Here is a 19,591-nt window from a genome sequence, read left to right on the forward strand (position 1 = left end):
GAGTAAATAAATTAATTCCATAACTATCCATTTAAAAACTGCCTGTGCCTCCAACCTTCCTGCAAAGTCCTTGTGTAAAATGTAGCGGTAGAATTCCTACCCCTACCATTGCAAATTGGCCTGAGAATAGGTTTTAAGTCTGACACAAGTGTTTATACATGCATATTTAAACATGTATTTATATTTTGTTTTTACAGCATAACAACTCCTGATGTTGGAACGTTCACGGTCCAGCTGCTTCACGTGCATGATGGGATTGCTACTTCTATTACTGCAGTAATGGAGTAAAGCATCTTATTTAAATTCTACAGGCTAGAATTCTACTACATAATGCAATAATATTATGCTGCAAATCCATAATCAAACTATTGCCCCAGGACAAGTAAGCTATTTGTGTGTAATGCATTACTGACCTTTTGCCACTGTGTATTTTGAAATAGCACAGCATTAAAAACAACAAAACATATAATAATATAATAGAGCCTTTATATGAATCTAAACCTTGCAATGAATTGTTAAATCAGTCTACATCTTATCTGACAAATCCTAGACATAGATTAAGTGCATAGGCTTCTTTGCCTGAAATAATTGCTGAGACTATAAGATAGAGCTCAATTCTAATAGCCATTCTTGAAAAAATAGATGGATTCTGCTCACTGGCAATTTAAGCAGCATATATTTAGATAAGATTTGTTATACAAAAATATATATTGTGCAGTCATTCTGCAGACTATATATATGAACTAATCATTTTATATGTGTTAGTTTTTGAAAGCCTTCCACTTGGCATATTGAATGAAATTGTGTCTAATCTTTAACAGTTGGTTGAACATTTTCCCTAAATGCATATAGCTGCGATGCAAAATGAAAATACAAATTGTCTAATTGCAATTAAATCAATTGGAAACAAAGGCTGAAAGCATATGAAAAAAGGAACACTGGCTAACACATTTCACGGAACAAAAATAATCTTGTCATCTCGCGTTATCAGTGCCGTAGAGAAAATACTAGCATTAATACAGAATGAAATCATACTGCACTCTATTATTAAATGAAAGTAAAATGTAGGCTCTGCTATTTTCATACAGAATTTCATAATATCCTGCTTGTGCTGCTTGTGTATTGTGCTTGTACATTAGTAATCCAGGGAAAAATACATCAATAATTGCCTCTCAAGGGTTGAAGTGGTAAAATCCGAAAGATCTACTGTAGCGCTAGGGCTGAGAGACTGGCTTAAAATACCAGCACATTGGTATGCTGACATACTTGCAAATCATTCCCATGGTTACAAACCTGCCAAGTAACTACAGGAACCCAATGTGCTAATGATTCAGTCATGATTTTTCTAGTAAATTTAGTATTTTAATTTAACAATGGTAAAATATATTAGCAATGTGCTATCGTCACACTGCTCTCCTAGAGTTTCTATTTGGGTAAAAACCATGAAATATATTTTATTGGGGTTGTCATGGAAATAGAGATCACAAATGCAGCCCTGAAACATATTTTCAGGCTATGAATAGTTTGTGAAAGATGATACTGACTTCTGCTATCTGCTCATGACAGTGATTTACTGGAATTGGAACAAATTCATACAAAGAAAGGTCTCAGAAGTGCACTTACACTGGTCAGATATTTGTACCTATGTCCCAGACTTTCAGATTGCAGGCATTAATCCTTAAACTGAAACTAAAACACACTGAAAGGTCAGTGAACAACATTAAAATCACCCATCACATACTGCAAGGGAAACTGAGGAGGGCAAAACTTTTATTTAACTTTCATTGTCTTGTTCCTACTATATAGCCAGAAAGTCCTAAAGGGGCCTAGTGTGGCTCGAAATTGCCAATTGGATACTCATTGTATTTATTAGTAACGTTTTTCATAGTTATATTAGAATACACAGTACTGTGGGGCACCCATTGATAGTGAGTTATTCCTTGGATGCCACCAATATACATTTTGGGCATTAGCCTAGGTATTGTGGATGGAGATCCCCTGATATATACAGCAAGATGATACTACTACCCACATGTAAAACCAGTTGGTTAAGATAATGCTGGCCAACATAGACCCTTTTTAATAATTTCAAAGGCTGAGCAAGAAATAAAACATGGATAACTGCAACTAAAACAATATAGTTTGAGTGCTAGGCTTTGAAAAGGAAAGTATAATATATAATATACATTACAGTTGCTGTAGGCATGTCAGGTTCACTTGATGTGGCTCCTGCTAAGCTGGCTTGCAACTAATGTCAAGTGTTTATAGGTTAAGGCATAATTAATGACAAATATTGAAATGTCAATAACTACATAAGCCACAAAGAGAGAGGATGCCAATATACTGCTTACTTGAAGGCAAAATATCTGTAAACTACATACAGGTATACGACCCATTATCCAGGAATTCTTGGGATAAGAAGTGTTTCCATAATTTGGATCGTCATACCATGAGTCCACTAAAAATCAATCAATTATTTATTACAGAGAAAAAGGAAATCAGTTTTAAAAATATAAATTACTTGATTAAAATTAAGTCTATGGGACATGGGCCTTCTGTAATTTGGAGCTTCCTGGATAACGGGTTTCCAGATAATGGATCCCATAGCTGTAATACATTTTTCAGAATTCTGCACCAGACCTGGGTCCATATTTCATTGTGCCTTAAATCCACACTATCCTTACCCAGTCCCTGCTCAGGGGCAACCCTGAGACTAAAAGAAAGCTTGAAACAGTCAATTTCAAAAAATGTAAGGTGTTTTTAGTACAATAGCAAGTCCTATATTATTTAAAGGGTGCCTATATATTTCTTTATGAAATTATCCAGTGACACATACTATATGAAAAGTACAGGTATGGGATCTCTTACCCGTAATCTAGAAAGTTCTAAATTACAGAAAGGCCATCTCCCATAGACTCCATTATAGGCAAATAATTCCAATTTTTAAAAAATTATTTCCTTTTCTTTGTAATAATAAAACAGTACCTTGTACTTGATTCTCAGATATAATTAATCCTTATAGGAGGCAAAACAAGCCTATTTGGTTTATTCAGTATTTAAATGATTTTTAGCAGACTACTAATTGTAGAGATCCAATTTACGGAAAGATCCCTTATCCGGACAACCCCAGGTCCCGAGCATTCTGGATAACAGGTCCCATATCTGTATATCTTTCATGAAAATGTTTTGAAACAGAGGTTTAAATATGGGAAGTAATATTTTAAAAGAGACCAGCAATGCATAGGGACAGAGTTTCTAATGGCAGAAGCAGCAGTGCAAGATGAAGTTCCATTATGTGTGTTTGATAAAATTAGTAGTAAATGCTAGTTTAAAATCTTATGCTGAGTTATGCAGAGAGTGTGGGTGAGCTATTCAATCCCACTGAATAAAAGGCATTTGATTGAATTATTGTTTTGGTAAATCTGAATATGACGATAACAGGAGTATCACAATTTTTGTCTTTTGATCCAGGATTCAATCTGCCTTATCATCTCTTTTGAATAACTCAAATCAGAATATAATTATGTCTTCACAGATATTCCTATTAATACTGTAATATTTCTGAAGGAAGGTTCTTTCTTTTGTCACATTAAATATCTCCAATGGGGTTGCAGTTATCAAAATATGAATTTTTACCACAGATGTATGCAGATCATATTGTAACATATGAATATTCTGCAAAGCAGTATCATCTTGCTATAATAAAATGGCATTCTGAATTCACATTTCTTAAACAATTGTATTCATAATTGACATGCTCAATGTTAATGTTTTATTTGCTTCAATGTTTAATATTTTAAATAAACATTTCGTGATGAATATGTATTCTCTTCTCTACACTAATATCTAAAGAGACAATGGTTGCTGAAATAGCAGCTTTAAGTATATTTTCCAGACAACAGATTTGCTTTTTCCCAATGTTCTTTGATAATTTGCTCCAACTCTTTCAGATTGCCTTGACAACATTTCTGAGCAGTCATTTTCATATATGACCCAGATTATAAATCAAATAAAGACCAGGGCTATAACTAGGCACCTTATTACTGAGACAATTCAAGAAAATGCAATAGGGCTTATGTTGAAGATACTGTCTGCCAACTGTTTAAATTTTAAAAATTGATTTATCAATGTCATTAGATGTACAGTAGTACCAAGCACAGTACAATTGAAGACCAGTTTCAGTTTACATTTGATCCCATGTCCTTGGATATTCACGCAATTGTGGGAGGAGGAAACCTTATTTAATCTCTTCCCCTATCCTGCAAGTGTTGAACACCTCCTTGTCTGCAAGCCAAGAACTAAAACTGCAATTTGAGAAAGAAAAGGGTTTTTTTCATACAAAAGTTAATTCTGGTTTCAAGGCAAGAGTAAAAATGAATCCATAATTATTAACAATTTTCAAAAGAATAAATAAGAATGATTTAGAAATTTAGATATAGGACCTGTTATCCAGGACCTGGGGTTTTCCAGATAAGGGATCTTTCCATAATTTGGTTCACTATACTTTCAGGGACACATTTACTAAAATTCTTTTTTTTCTGGCATGAAAGTCGTATAAACTCGACATGGTATAAATTCCAATTAAGTAGCAGGCCAGAGGATGAGGAAGAGGAGGATTAAGGGGTGTAGCCTAACAGGGCATAGCTGTTGTATGAAAACAATGACTCCTGCTGTATATATAATAAAAAAAGGAATATGGAAACAGAATAACTACATAAACTTGATAAAAAATACTGAATTTTAATATTAAATTTTTTTGGAACAGTTGAGAAAAATAAGTAGTAAAACTACTCATATTTTATGTTAAATGTTCACCGACAAAATATTTAGAGTGCTTTTTGTTAAGTAAAATAAGAGATCTAATATTTATGGAATGTGGCATTCAATTGTTATATTGTAAAAATAAAAAAAAACAAAAAAACACAAAATAGTTATTTGTTTATTAGATGATTTGGTACACTCAGATGGTAGTAGAAGAAACAAAATGCAAAAGAAATCATGGAAATGAGGCTTGCTCGGCTCACACTGTGGCTGATATTTTATACCTTGATTATATGATTATAAATTGCATTTACAGCCATCTTCTCTTGACTATTACCATATTTTCATATTTCTCTTGGTAGTATGAAACGCAGAGAACATTAAAGTACAACTGGAAGATAAAATTAGTATATATATAGAAGGTACACTGGGTTTTAAATTTCATATGTCAGATTTAAAGACTTGAAATGTTATCAGGAACTGTTGGTTTTAGATATGAAAAATATTTATTGCGAGTTCTATTTGTATCATCATTTGCATTTGTAGTAAGGTTCAGTGCTACTGCTAGCTGCTGATGTATTGCTAGCCATTCAATGCATATGCTGCACATTCCTAGAAGAAAGTTTTAATAACAATTTAAGGCCATTATAGAGAGTTTTAACGTTAATGATTGCTTATTATTTCTAATAAATGAATGCAATGTCAATGTTGTTGTTCTGGAACATGCACTATGTCCTGAGCTATATTTGAATGAAATGCAGGTGGTGCAACATACATAGGAAGCACTGTACTCACTGTCTGTTCAAAGCAGGTGTAAAGTGCAGGACTCCTTTGTACCAGAACGTGCAGCACCTTGAGTGTAAAATTGCAAATCAGGTGCACCCACCAAATCAGTATACCTTGTAATTATAAAGAAGCACATTTGGTGCAAGCACGTAAGTGGAAGGCAATTTGATCTGACATTTTATCCCCATTTTATATCACCTCTGTTAATGAGCCCTGTATATATACTGTATATATTGCCTGTGTTTGTCTCTTTAAAGGAGAAGGAAAGGTAAAAATTAAGTAAACTTTATCAGAAAGGTCTATGTAAATGCAGCCATAAGCACTTACAGAAAAACTGCACTGAGTCCTCTATCAAAAGAAACACAGGATTTCTTGTTTCCATTTTTATAAACATGTTCTTAGGGTATCTGACTGTCTGTCTCAGAAAAATCCTTCATTCCAGGGGCCAGAGTCTGCCCAGTTTTCTCCTCTCTCCCCTCTCCTGCTCCTCCCTCTCCTAAGAATTCATAAAACTCACTCCCCTCACCCTTGGGAATGTGTAATCTGAGCTATAATGGCTAGACTGCAAACAGGAAGCTATAATGAACACCAAGCTAAAAAGGCAGCTGCAATCAGAGAAAGCTTCTAGGGCTCTTTACTCAGGTATGGTTATGCTTACTGCAGTATAAATATAGTGTTCTAGGTGGCACTAATGTGGCAAATCTATTGGCAGTAAAATGCCAAAATGACTGTCCTTCTTCTTTAATGGGATTGCACTAGTTCAGCTGGATAAACAAGTCCTTTATTTCTTCTGGGATCAATGTGAGATTTGCTTTCTTTTTATTTTTAAAGAAATATGGCAAACCAGAAAATGGTAGGCTTCTTTCAACACCCCCGGGCTAATAAGCATCAGCCTTTGAATTAATGTCCATTGTGCAGTCCAAAAAGCCTTTTATGCTCAAGTTAGATAGCTTCTAGGCTGCATATTCCTTGAGTGTGACCTAAATTTTTTTTTGCTAAAAAAAAACTATTGTACATGAATAGATCACAATAACATATTATTTTGACGGTTGCCTAAAAAGAGTAGCGTGCAAAATAAAATAGCCATCAACTCCATTCTCATATTATTAATAAACAACCAATAGTAATATTACTTCAGATTGTGCATCCTTTGATTATCTTTTACTGGTTCAGTAAATAAAAAAAAAAGAAATCAACTGCACAAAATGCAAGTGACTAGAAGAAGCCACTCACCATTTCTGCAATCATTTAGCCAGACAACAAACATTAATGATTCATAATTCTGCCCCCCATGTCAGATCCATGTACTTTGACTGCATTTCATTGTTCACAGTTGCATTATTTTCATAGTATTGTTGATATGCAGCACTAAGCACTTTTATATTTATACTTTTAGAGGGCAAGTTTAGGCACAAGAGGTTCCTGGAGCTCATGCATTATTTAGGTGTTATCCCCAGGAATCAAAATCAGAACTGGACTGTTTTTATTTTTATTAAATGAGATTAATAGATCAAAATGCTAAGACACATCAAATCTTAACTCACTGAAACACTGCAGCATGTTACTATTGGTGTGGGCAAAGTTTGATATTCCACCCTTTGTACCCATGAACTATTTCCATACAATATGGCCTCAACCTATGTGCCATGTCTACCTTGTGGGCAGGGCTCTTTCTACCTGTATAGATCTTAAAACTTCTCTTTAGAAAAGCTTGACTTTATCCAGTTTAGCATAGCTTCAGTGTGCATTATATGGTGGTAAATGCAATACTCACATAAACATCTCTTACCTGATATTTCCCATTCCCACACTTTTTGTCTTAACCATTCACCTTTTAGATTGTAAGCTTTTTTTGGGGAGGGCCCTCTTTACCTCTTGCATTGGTTATTGGTTGTCTTTGTATGTTTTTTTTATGTTTAATGTATACACCTGCTTATTGTACAACACTGCAGAATATGTGTTAATAATACTTAAATTTTATTCAAGTGCAAAAAGAAACTAACTGGAAAAGTCAGACATATATTCATATTCACCTGATGAAGAAATCTCTCCCATCTCTGTTTGTCGCCATCTCCCATCCATAGGGTGGTCCCTGAGGCAAACTCCAGGTTCCTGAAGGTGGAGGCCACCCCGATGATTTTGCCTTGTGGCTGAAAGAATAAAAAAAAGTTTATATATATATATATATATATAACTCCTTTCAATATTTCAGAGGTACTGCATGGGATTGTTTTTAATTGATTACTTGCTACAGAACATAACACAGATATGGAGGGAGCTTTGTCACCCAATCACTTTAATAAAGTTATATTATAGCAAAATGTATGTAAGTTCTGAGTTATTTAAAAGTTGGAATCACCATATGAAAGGAAAAGGTGTTTGGGTATGGGCTTTAGAGTACAAATGGACTTCACCTTGCTAATGAAGACACTATATGAGAAGAAAGCTGAAATGCTGCAGGTGCTATGGATGTTAATGTATAAACCTACATAAGAGGAGCGCTGAACTCTAAAACAGTGAACAGGATTGTTAGGCTAATGTCCGATTTGGTGGCTTGGTACAGGGACTTGCAGGGTATCAGGTGAAGATAAATGTGTTCCTTCTATCATTTTATCTTAGCAGTTTGCACTAATTCTTAAGGTCTATATACCCTCTTAAAATTAAATAGGGAATCCTGCCTTTTTTCTTTTTGGTCTTTGGTTAAAATTGTTATTTAACCTTTTCCGTGCCTTCTAGGGATTCAATACCTCAGACCCCTAATAGATCAACAGCTCTGAGGTAGTGAATCTCTTAGTAAGCTATGGGCAATATTAAATTCTTTTTATGTTACTTTTTCAGTGGATTTGATCAATATTAATACAATATTGCAAACATGCTTTCCAAGATCTATCTCTATTTTAATAACTACCACTGATCATTGAATTAGAATTGATTGTTTTACCATGATCAATAGAAATTCAGCCCCTTAGTTTCTTAAGTACATAAAAGTGTCAGATGTAAAGGACAAGGGCAGCAACCTGAAACAAAAAGAGTATGTATGTTTGTTCCATACCTCTTTTCCTAAAACAACTGCCCTTTTTCTCTTATTCCTCATTTTTTACAATCTTTCAACTGTATTAAAAAAAGATATTTGATTTATCTTTATCCATACATTTTTGTAAACTGTATTGGGTTTTGCTTTGATGGGTGTAAGACACATTATAATAATGTATGTTATTTAAACAGTGTAATTCCCTCTTCCCACAGATGTATGTTCAGAGCCTGTTTGATTCGAGACTGCCCTTCCGCTTTGGTTAATGCCTCTGTGCATCTGTATCACATATAATCTTTGGGACTGACAATAGGCAGTGACCAATTTACCAGCAGGATTTTCACTTACAGTAACTGGGTCACTTCAGTTTATTTTAACTGAGCATTTCATTACATATTAATTTCACAGCAGCATATGGCAGGTTTTTCCTCCCCTGGCTAATAAATTCAGCAGCACAAATTTTATTGAAAAGCCTTTAGCACATTTGCTAAAATTTCGATTTACACAGATTTTTGATTTACACACTAAAAACTGCCCCTTACTTATACCAGGAAAATGAGCACAATAGTTTAAGTAATAGATATTGCCTGCAACTGTGGAGTCTGCTTCCTTTGTAGTCGTGCCACTGCTTGCTACTGTAAGAAAACAAATATTAATGGGGGCATTTACTAATGCTTGAATTTTTTTGTTTTGGATTCTTTGTCTCTGAAAAATTGATTGTGTTGTGGTAAAAAAAAACTAGATTTCTTCACAATTTATTATGTGACAAACCACAACTATTCTGAATGCAAAAATACACTAGCTAGAACATGTAGAAGTCAAGCCATCCAATACCATAATTCCATAATAACCCATCCAATACCATAATTTCATAATACATTGTTAACAAGGTCCAATAAACATTTCCATGAATAAATACCTTTATATAAAAAAATTCTGTGCTGTACTCCGCAATATGTTCCCTAAATAGGAAGTCATTCTTTTTAGAATTTAATTATGACTAATCACATCACTAACCACCATTCACGTGGAAGCATTTTACAGGATGTCTATTGTATTTTACATGCATAGTGTTTGCTTTGAAGCCAGCTATGCATTGTTGGTGTGTTAGAGAACTATATGGATCATATAGGAGTTCATAGTGGCATCACAACCTCAAAATACTTTTCAGAAACCTCTGAAAAATCTGTCCCATTTTGCTTTACCAAAAAATTCCCAAACTGCTGAAAAATTTGCACAATGAAGCTTCTGTGTGACTTTTTTTCCAAGTGTCCACGACTTGACGCAACCACAACTTTTTTTCTCACTCCAAATACGTTAAAGTCAATAGGTGTTTTTTCTCTTTTAGCTGCAGTTTTGTGAAAAAAATATGCCAGTGGTGAAATGCAGAATTTCACATTGAATCCATGCAGATCACATTTTAACTAACAATACATCATTAAATCTAAACATTGACTTATGGTGCAATAATGTTTACATTGGCAGCTAGACTAAAAGCAATGAACACATTATTTTCAATATATTTTGTCAGTGGATTATGGCAATGCATGTGATCACTCACTCAGCAAATGCCCATATGTCTGCAAAAATGAGGTCAGTCATGAGAGGGTGCCTAGTGCCAGTTTATGCGTGAAGAGGCCTCTAACCAGCGACTTGATCAGAGGGACCAAGAATATTTTCTTCATTATAAGACACAGCCCGTGCATGCAAAATAAACATATTTTTTATTATATTGCTTTAAAACATAATGTGCCATTAAAGAGCAGTGTATAAATAGTTTATAAACGATAAATTGATTTCCGATTATATAGTGTGCCATATTAATATCCCAACATTAATTCTATTCATTCTATCAATTTATATATACATATATGTATAATTTAAAGGAGAAGGAAAGGTAAAAACTAAGTAAGCTTTATCAGAAAGGTCTATGTAAATACAGCCATAAGCACTCACAGAAACGCTGCACTGAGTTCTCTGTCAAAAGAAACAGGATTTGTTGTCTCTTTGTTTTCCTGTGCCAGAGACACACAGCTCTCTCCTCTCTCCTGCTCCCCCCTCCCTCAAGAATGCTAAGAACTCCCTCATCCTTCTTAGGAATGTGTGATCTGAGCCAATCAGCAGGAAGCTTCCTCATAGTCTTACACACTGAGCCAGTCTTGGTCTTGGTGCAGGAGTGAGGCTTTATGGGAACTTTCTTTACAGAGCTCAGCGTTTTTTTTCCCTATGAGGCCTCTGATCAACTGAATGCAAGAAATATGGGAAGCCATAAGGGCACTATTTAGCGAACTGAAGGTATGCCTGCAGCTTGAGATTAAAGGAACAGTAACACCACAAAATGAAAGAGCTTTAAAGTAATAAAAATATAATGCACTGTTGCCCTGCACTGGTAAAACTGGTGTGTTTGCTACAGTAACACTACTATAATTTATATAAATAAGCTGCTGTGTAGCCAAGGGGACAGCCATTCAAGCTGGAAAAAAGGAGAAAAGGCACAGGTTACATAGTAGATAACAGATAAGTTCTGTAGAATACAATTGTGTTTTATCTGTTATCTGCCATGTGCCTGTGCCTTTTCTCCTTTGAATGGCTGCCTCCATACTACACAGCAGCTTATTTATATAAATTATAGTAGACTTTCTGAAGTAAACACACAGTGCAGGGCAGCAGCACATTATATTTTAGTTACTTTTATACACTTTCATTTTTTGGTGTTACTGTTCCTTTAACTCTTTATTAGCCTTTCCTTCTCCTTTAAATGGGTATATTTAATGTTTCTCATAAATCAGCATCTGTTAAATGAATGTTTATGAATGATGCTCTACGTGAAAAGGTACATATTGGATTATTGGATTTACATATAAAACAATGTTTACATTTTTCCCCAAATTATTCAAAATATGTAAACTATAATACAAAAGGCAATGTTTTCATGGGTCTATTCATCTATAGCAACCAATCAGACATTTGATTTCAAGCAGCTGACAAGTAAATGATCCCTGCCATTTCTCTAGCAAAACAAACAGAGCTAGATTTTTGAGGATAAAGTTAGGCACCTAGGTAAAAAATTGCTCCAGTGCAGTAACCCACCACTGTCTGATTGGTTTTGTGCTGTCTCATGCAGAATGAATAATGAATTCAAATATGATTGGCTGCTATGGTTTATTGCACTGGGGAAAACTTTGCTCTGGATTTCATTTAGCCCCCTAACTAAAATGAGACACTGTGATATGCATAGTCACTCATCCTATCTTTTCAACTAGTTACCCACTAGATGCTTACAGTATGTATAGAATAACATATTTGTATAGTATCAACAAGTTGCTCAGCTCTGGAGTCATAACAGATTTAGATGATTGCTGTCAAATGAAACAAGCCTGCAATTTAAAGTGTGACAGGTGGAAAATTATGAGGATTAAAGAAAAGCTGTTACAAACTGTAGTGCATATATATATATATATATATATATATATATATATATTTTTTTTTTTTTTTTTACAGCACTGGGGTCCTAGGTTTAATTTCAACCAGGACACTATCTACAAGACGTTGGTATGTTCTTCCCATATCTTCCCAGCTTTCTCCTGTGACTCCAGCTTCCTCCCACTAACCCATACAGGCAGGTTAATTAGCTCCTGATAAAATTAACCATAGTGTGAATGTGACCTTGGACTGTAAGCTCCACTGTGGCAGTGATGTGAATGCTGCATCATATCAGCATAAATATATTGGTGATATACAAATAAATTATAATAATAATGAAATTTTAGTTTGGCGTACCTAATGGTTTGCAGAATGTACTGTGTATGAAGTTGCCCATACAGTACTTCCTGACCAAATCTGGCCATGTATGTCAGATGTTACCATCAATTTGCTTAGAACAGCGGTTCTCAACCTATGGGTCGGGACCCCTTTGGGGGTCGAACGACCCTTTCACAGGGGTCGCCTAAGACCATCGGAAAACACATATTTCCAATGGTCTAAGGAATAATTTTATGGTTGGGGGTCGCCACAACATGAGGAACTATATTAAAGGGTTGCGGCATTAGGAAGGTTGAGAACCCCTGGCTTAGAAGAATATGTAAATAAAACATGGCCTTAACAAACTTTTTGGTTGAGTTATTTTAAAGCACCCCCCCAGCTTGAGACAATTGTTAAGTCATAACAGATGGTTGTGCCAGACATAACCTATTAGACTTTCTTTATTCAGCAATCTTTGAACTGCTGGGTGCAGCCAACTATACACAAATAGAGCATTGCAGAAATCAGGCAGTATTAAGCAAACTGCAACTCATCTAGTGGGTGTGAATAGCTATCCATGACTATGCAAAATATTCATACATTATGTCTCCAGTGTAGAAACATTTCAGTACTTTCAAAACAAAGTCTCTTGGGTTTTTTAAAAAAAATATTGGGAACAATAGAGTTTAGTGCATTCGGTTAGCACACAGGCAGACATTTTTTATCACAAACAAAAGGTTTCAGCAAAAAGGAAATGAAGGCATTTATGTTTTTTGTAAAGGTGAATCTAATTTTATACATTTGTATACAGAGTGTAACTTGAGGACACCAGATGGCACAAAATAAAAGAGAAATACAAAAGGATAAGTAGAAAAGTGAAGGCGTATGGGAACACAGTAAAATATAGTTCTGTGTGTGCCAGACATAGTATGGATTTATAAGGAGTTGCAAGGGAATTCTTGTCTGACAAAGGAGACAGACAGTGCTTAGCATACAAACATTGTCTAGAGATTTACATATCAGAAGCCAGTAAACAGCATTAATGAAAGCCTAGTACGTTTCATTTTATACTTCATAAAAATATAGTTGATTTAAAAACAGCTTACCAAACTCTTGATAGTGTCCACTTTTACATTTAAAACTGTCTGTTGACTTCAATGCATTTTGCATATGTGATTGCATATGTGATTTGTGCTAGAACTCCTTAAGGTAATATGCTTTACCAATAACTCCTATTGAGCACTTTCTTGCTATGTAAGGGTTTATATGTCACTATAAGTTATTTTTTATTTGAATTCTGATCCTAAGGCTACAGCTAAAAAGGTTGAGAAAGGTTCTAGAAAGTCAGATAGCAGGGCTACACTGATTACACTGAATTTAAATGCCACCAGTTTGTACTGAGTTCTGCTCTGCTAAATGAATTTATTAGACATGCCCCTGAATTCTTACATGATATGCTAACTGTATCCTACCTTTGACCTAAACTAAAATGCCATATGCACATCAGACAATGCAGCCCAGTGACCCATGCTGCCATTTTCCAATGGACCCTAGATACCTGCTAGGATGTCCATGTTATACAGGAACTGTGTCTTAACATATATGCTTGAGTGTTTCCGCGGTAGAAACAAGATGACTGAATGCTAATTCTAGAGCATAATTCACTGATGGACAAAGCATAACAGGTGCAAGTAATAAACACTGAAGATTCTGCTGGCGTTTTGTCCAGTTTTACATTTAAATAATAGTAACATTTATGGAAGGAGGATAAGATGTAGAGTAGGTGGACTAATTTCTTGTGTAACATAGCAATTTAGATGTTTGGAAGTAAAAGCCTTAGTTGGCATCCAAGCAATCAAAAGCCCAGGGGTCTTTAGAAAAAGCTATAATTTTCCGCTAGCTTTCAGTGTATTCAAACAAACCCAGTTCTATGCGGCATTTACTCAGTAATGCTGCTCCAAACACATTTTATAACATCCAGTTGAATACATGGGATCATATCAGAAATCATGCAACACAGTGTTCATTGATTTGCCTTTATGACTCCACGCATGAATGAATGTTACAGTTTCTTAAGAATGTTATATGACCTTGCATGTGCACTCATGTCACGCAACATATTATGAAGACGAAAAATGGACTAGTACTGTTCACTCATCCTTTATAGTGTGTGCTACTGCAAAAATAAATGTATTTGTTGCAGCTGATGCCTTGTATGCATTAAGTATGGTTTATGAGTAAACAAACAAACGGAAGTCGAAATGTAGGTTTTTTAGTTGTGCAAGCAATACAGCAGTGCCATTAGCAGTGGGGACAGTAGCCTCACTGGAAGAACTGTGATTGTGGGATGGTTTCTACTAGATTGCAAGGGGCAATAGTTACACTTTATATGAGATCCCCTCACACAACCTGGTGTAACCTTGGCCCACACACAAAAATCTGCCCTAATTGAGTTGCTCCTTTCTCCAGTATTGTCACAGAGTGAGCATGGAACACTGCAAAGCCTCACAGAATTGCTGGCTATATGACATCGCCCTATAACTATTTCAGGTCTAAACAGGACTTTGAAAGACCGCATGCTCTTTCTAATATGGACCATGGTTTCCTATGTTAAGCACAAATGGCATTTTATCTGGGCTAAAACATACATGTATACTAAAGCAGCAAATCCTTTTATCTGTACAACTCGTTTAAAAATACTGCTGGCAATAAATTGACGTTAATGTTATTTATACAGGCCTAAATGATATCATTTTAAAAAGCTTTCCATTAGCATCATCTTATTAACTAATTCTGTCTTGCTTCCTTTATCAAGCACTTTGCTAATCAAACCTATTGATTTACAGCAGGAATAACATCTAAGGAAATGAGAGACTGTGTAATTTAGTACTAAGGCTTTGGTTTCACATTTATATTAGGAGAAAACCTGAGTACATAACATATAACCGCTATTATGACAAATAGACATGCTGTAACATTTAAGGGTGTTATGTACTGTTTATGATTAATCTTTAGGATCATTATTTTCCCTTAACCGTACTGATTTGTATTATCCCTGAATGGCGAGTGCCATATTGCTTATCTTAGCAAAGGTAATCTCAAACAGTACTGGTAAGTACTTGAGCACTTTGGGCACTCCTACCACCTTAGATAGAGGACTAATTGCTGCTCCTTACCCCCTCCACTCAGTCCCTGGTTAGAAGGGGTATGATCGCTAGTACTATTTGTAGCATGTGTAACCTCCTTTTTGGCTCAATAACTGCCTACAAGGACTATCACAAGAAAAGAGGAGAGCACCTTCACGCAGATGAACTGCTTCAGCCTTTATTCAAACCACAGCACAGTGTGTGCTGTGGTTTGAATAAAGGCTGAAGCAGTTCATCTGCGTGAAGGTGCTCTCCTCTTTTCTTGTGATATTCCAAAAAAGCCAAGCGGTGGGCTATTGGGGATTGACGCATCGTGCTGTGTGAGCAGTAAGGCTGAGCGTTTATATATTCAATTTTCTGCCTACAAGGACTAGTACCAGTAGAACAAGGCTTACACTGGATTCTCTCACCCATAATAGGCCTTCGCCAAATGGAAAAGGAAGGTGAGGATGTTGTACAACTTCACCTTTCTTGCTGCTATACAGAAAAATAAATACAGAGGTTCTTGCAAACAACAAAACATAACAAGTTTATTAAACATCCACAGGGTTTAGTCACACGGCTTCTCAGAGGCAAGTGGTGCAATACAGGCTGACACTCCCCTGAGGACAGACTTGGCAGGAATCACTTCACCTCTGCGACACACTGTAGTAGCCTTGATCACCTCAGGGGATTCCGCTATCCTTATTCCCTATCCACTGAGATGCCTAAACTACAGGCAATAGGGCCTGGGAGAGATACCTCCAAAACTACCAGTCCTATGTTGGAGCTCACACTTTAAACTCTTAGGGGTGTATTTATCATGCTGTGTAAAATGTGGAGTGAAGCATTACTGGTGATGTTGTCCAGGGCAACCAATCAGTAATTAGATTTCAACAGTTAGAAAACCAAAGCAAAGAATTTGATTGGCTATGAGCATCATCACTCGTAACGTTTTACCCACTTTTTACATTCATTCATTCGCAGGGCCCTGTTCCCCATCCTGTTCCTCAGGTGGAAGCAAAGAAGAAGTGCCACTCCTTTCCTAGAACTATATCAATGTGTGACAGGAATTGGTCACCCCACTTTCTAGCCAATAGAATACATTTGTAAATTAACTTACTTAGAACCTGTAGGGATTTAAAGCCATAGGGGCTGTTAGCCCTATGGTCCCTACATATGTTTCTCACCTTGCCTCATTAGAAAAGCAGCCCTGGCCAAGCATCATAGGTGGCTTTTTTCTGCTAATAGAACAGAATTTTAGAGCCTTCCCATCTTAAACAAAAATAAGCTTAATAGGCCAGCACTTGAGATACAGTAGATACAGTAAATTCACAGATGTATCTTTAAATTGCCATAAAACATGTGTAAAATGTCTTTTTGGATTATAAAACTGCATACATTTTTTCTATAAAAAAATGATTCTGAAGCAGAAATTAGGCTACATTCAGTGAGAAAATGTTATCTCATGGTTTTTGATGTGAAAATGGACAAGATTCAATTTGAGGAGAAAAAAAATCCTATTTCAGTTCCAGTTTTATCCCATAGACTTCAATGAAGTTTTCATGTGATAAACCCTGAGATATGTTTTTCTGAACTGAATTGCATCTCAAATTGAATCTCAACCATCAGTTTTCACATGATAAACTTTTACCTCACTGAATTGAATCTAACCAGTTGTGGTCAAAAGCTGTTAATATCAAAAATCATATTAACATTTGTTATTGTAAACCAGTTCCCAGATATTATTGGAATTGTTGCCATTTTTAAATAAAGGATCCCCTGATGATGGACAAGGAAGTGCAAAATGCATAGGAAATGCCATGATATGGCAGCACTAGCTGCTGATTAAAGGACACAATGGACTTACTATTCAGTTCCTGAAAAACAGGGGTCAGATGTCATTTCTCACCCTCTTTATACCTCTGGGATGAATACAATAAGACTCTTGCATCTAAGTAATCTTTTTTTTAAGAAATGTTTTTTATATGTATATTATATAATGCATTTTTCATTTTTTTCCATTTTTAAGAGAACAGTACACAAAATATACTCCACACTCTTATGGAATATAAACATATATATAATATTTTGTATTCATGAAATCCAGTATTATGGAAACTGAATACTACAGAAAAGGCAAACTGAACAAAATGTTAATTTCCATATTCTACTGTGAGTGCATTTGTGAATAGATTACAGGTCCTTACATCTGACTCACAGGCCTATCACTACCCCTATATGTGCTGCAGTCTTTAAACCAGTGTTGGCATCAACCACCTGATGATGACATGACCCTATTTAGCAAGAAAGCACAGTCCACAAAGGCTAATTTATACAATATAAGTACAACATGTCTGCAAAGCCACTGTGCTAGGAATGCAATGGCACAAATGCCATATAATGTCAGCAAAGACAATGCCCTCGCTACCACAGATGTTGGATGCACTGTTCTATGCCACCTGAACAAGCACAGGACAACAGCGAATGCTCTTAAAGCTGTAACTCAGGGAATGCATTGAATTACAGTGAGCTCTGAAGTTAGAAATACTTCAAGTTGCCTCAAATGGCATCATAAAAATTACATTAATTACAGTATGATGTGCAATGTACACAGCAGAAATACCAGTGCGCAAATACAGCCGAAAGTAAATTAGTTTTGTGCCATGCATGCTTATGTTTGGGAAATTCATTTCTGTTCTGGTTTGATACAGCAGCACATTGGTACACACCGTTGGCAGAAATACAAGCTCATGGTTCCTGATTAGAGATGTAGCGAACTGTTCGCCGGCGAACTAATTCGCGCGAACATCGGGTGTTCGCAAGTCCGCAAATTCGCGAACTTTTCGTGATGTTCGCAATTTGGGTTCGCCGGCACCGAAAAAATCGCAAAACTTACGATAACGTTACGAATGCTCCGAAAAAGTCGCAAAACTTACGATAACGGTACGAATGCTCCGAAAAAGTCGCAAAACTTACGATAACGTTACGAATGCTCCGAAAAAGTCGCAAAACCTACGATAACGTTACGAATGATCCGAAAAAGTCGCAAAACTTACGATAACGTTACGAAAGCTCCAAAAAAGTCGCAAAACTTACGATAACTTTACGAAAGTGCCGGAAAATACGAAAAAGTCGCAAAATTACCGATCATTTCGAAAAACGGCGTGTGTCAATTTTTCAGAGGTTTTTGCCCTTGATCCCCCTCCTGCATGCCACTGTCCAGGTCGTGGCACCCTTTAAACAACTTTAAAATCAGTTTTCTGGGCAGAAATGGGTTTTCTAGGTTTTAAAGTTCGCCTTCCCATTGAAGTCTATGGGGTTCGCAAAGTTCGCGAATATTCGCAATTTTCGGCGGAAGTTCGCGAACAGGTTCGCGAACTTTTTTTTTGAGGTTCGCTACATCCCTATTCCTGATCTATCAACTCAAGCTTCTGTACAGGGTGTGCATTCTTACATACATCATAGATGGATACAAAGTCTTTCAGAAGCATTAACCCAAAATAAATAATTATGATAATGTATTTGGAAACATACAATAACATAATTTTTAACATAATGCTCCACTCACAATCATCAAATGCCTGGAGACCACTGAAGCTCAGTATAATAAAATATTACAGTACAGCCTGTCACTAATCTATCCTACAGCCAGCAATGGAGATAGGGAGTGCAGACCTTTTTTGAGTCAACCATTTCTGGGTAAAAAGTCAGTTTTGCATATGGACTCATATGTGTAATCTGAAACTAGCCTTCATACTGTAGATTCCAGCTTTATACAGCACTCATCCTTACATATAAAAGTAAGCCTTTTTCATATTCATTACTGGGGGCAATATTTCTAGTTTAAATAGCTAATATGTTTGTGTACGTGTATCAAAAGCATTGCAAAATCCTAGTAGGCAACATCCACCACCAAGCAGTATAGCATCCTACTTAGTACATTATATAAACTGTGTAAATGTGATGGGCGAGATGTGTTCCTCAAGAAGCCATGCTGATTACTGCTTTTGTGAACACATCATCTTGGAATCTTTTATCAAACCCTCAAATTACTCCCCCACTACAGATGTTAAACTTACAGGTCTGTAATTACCAGGATACCACACACCCTTTTTGATACTGTAGTTGGGTCATTTTTTATTTA

General features: G+C 36.0%; 1 protein-coding gene across 3 annotated transcripts in view; it reads right to left on the bottom strand.

Moving 5' to 3' along the window:
• frmpd4 (FERM and PDZ domain containing 4) overlaps positions 1–19,591 on the bottom strand; it is a 204,973-nt gene that overhangs the window by 71,567 nt on the left and 113,815 nt on the right. For all 3 annotated transcript variants that reach the window (XM_002933807.5, XM_031896994.1, XM_031896995.1), the window contains exon 2: positions 7,581–7,697. In XM_002933807.5, the coding sequence (XP_002933853.2) occupies positions 7,581–7,697 (117 nt within the window). The remainder of the gene's footprint in view (positions 1–7,580; positions 7,698–19,591) is intronic.

This window comes from Xenopus tropicalis, chromosome 2 (genome assembly GCF_000004195.4).
Source record: "Xenopus tropicalis strain Nigerian chromosome 2, UCB_Xtro_10.0, whole genome shotgun sequence".
NCBI lineage: Eukaryota > Metazoa > Chordata > Amphibia > Anura > Pipidae > Xenopus > Xenopus tropicalis.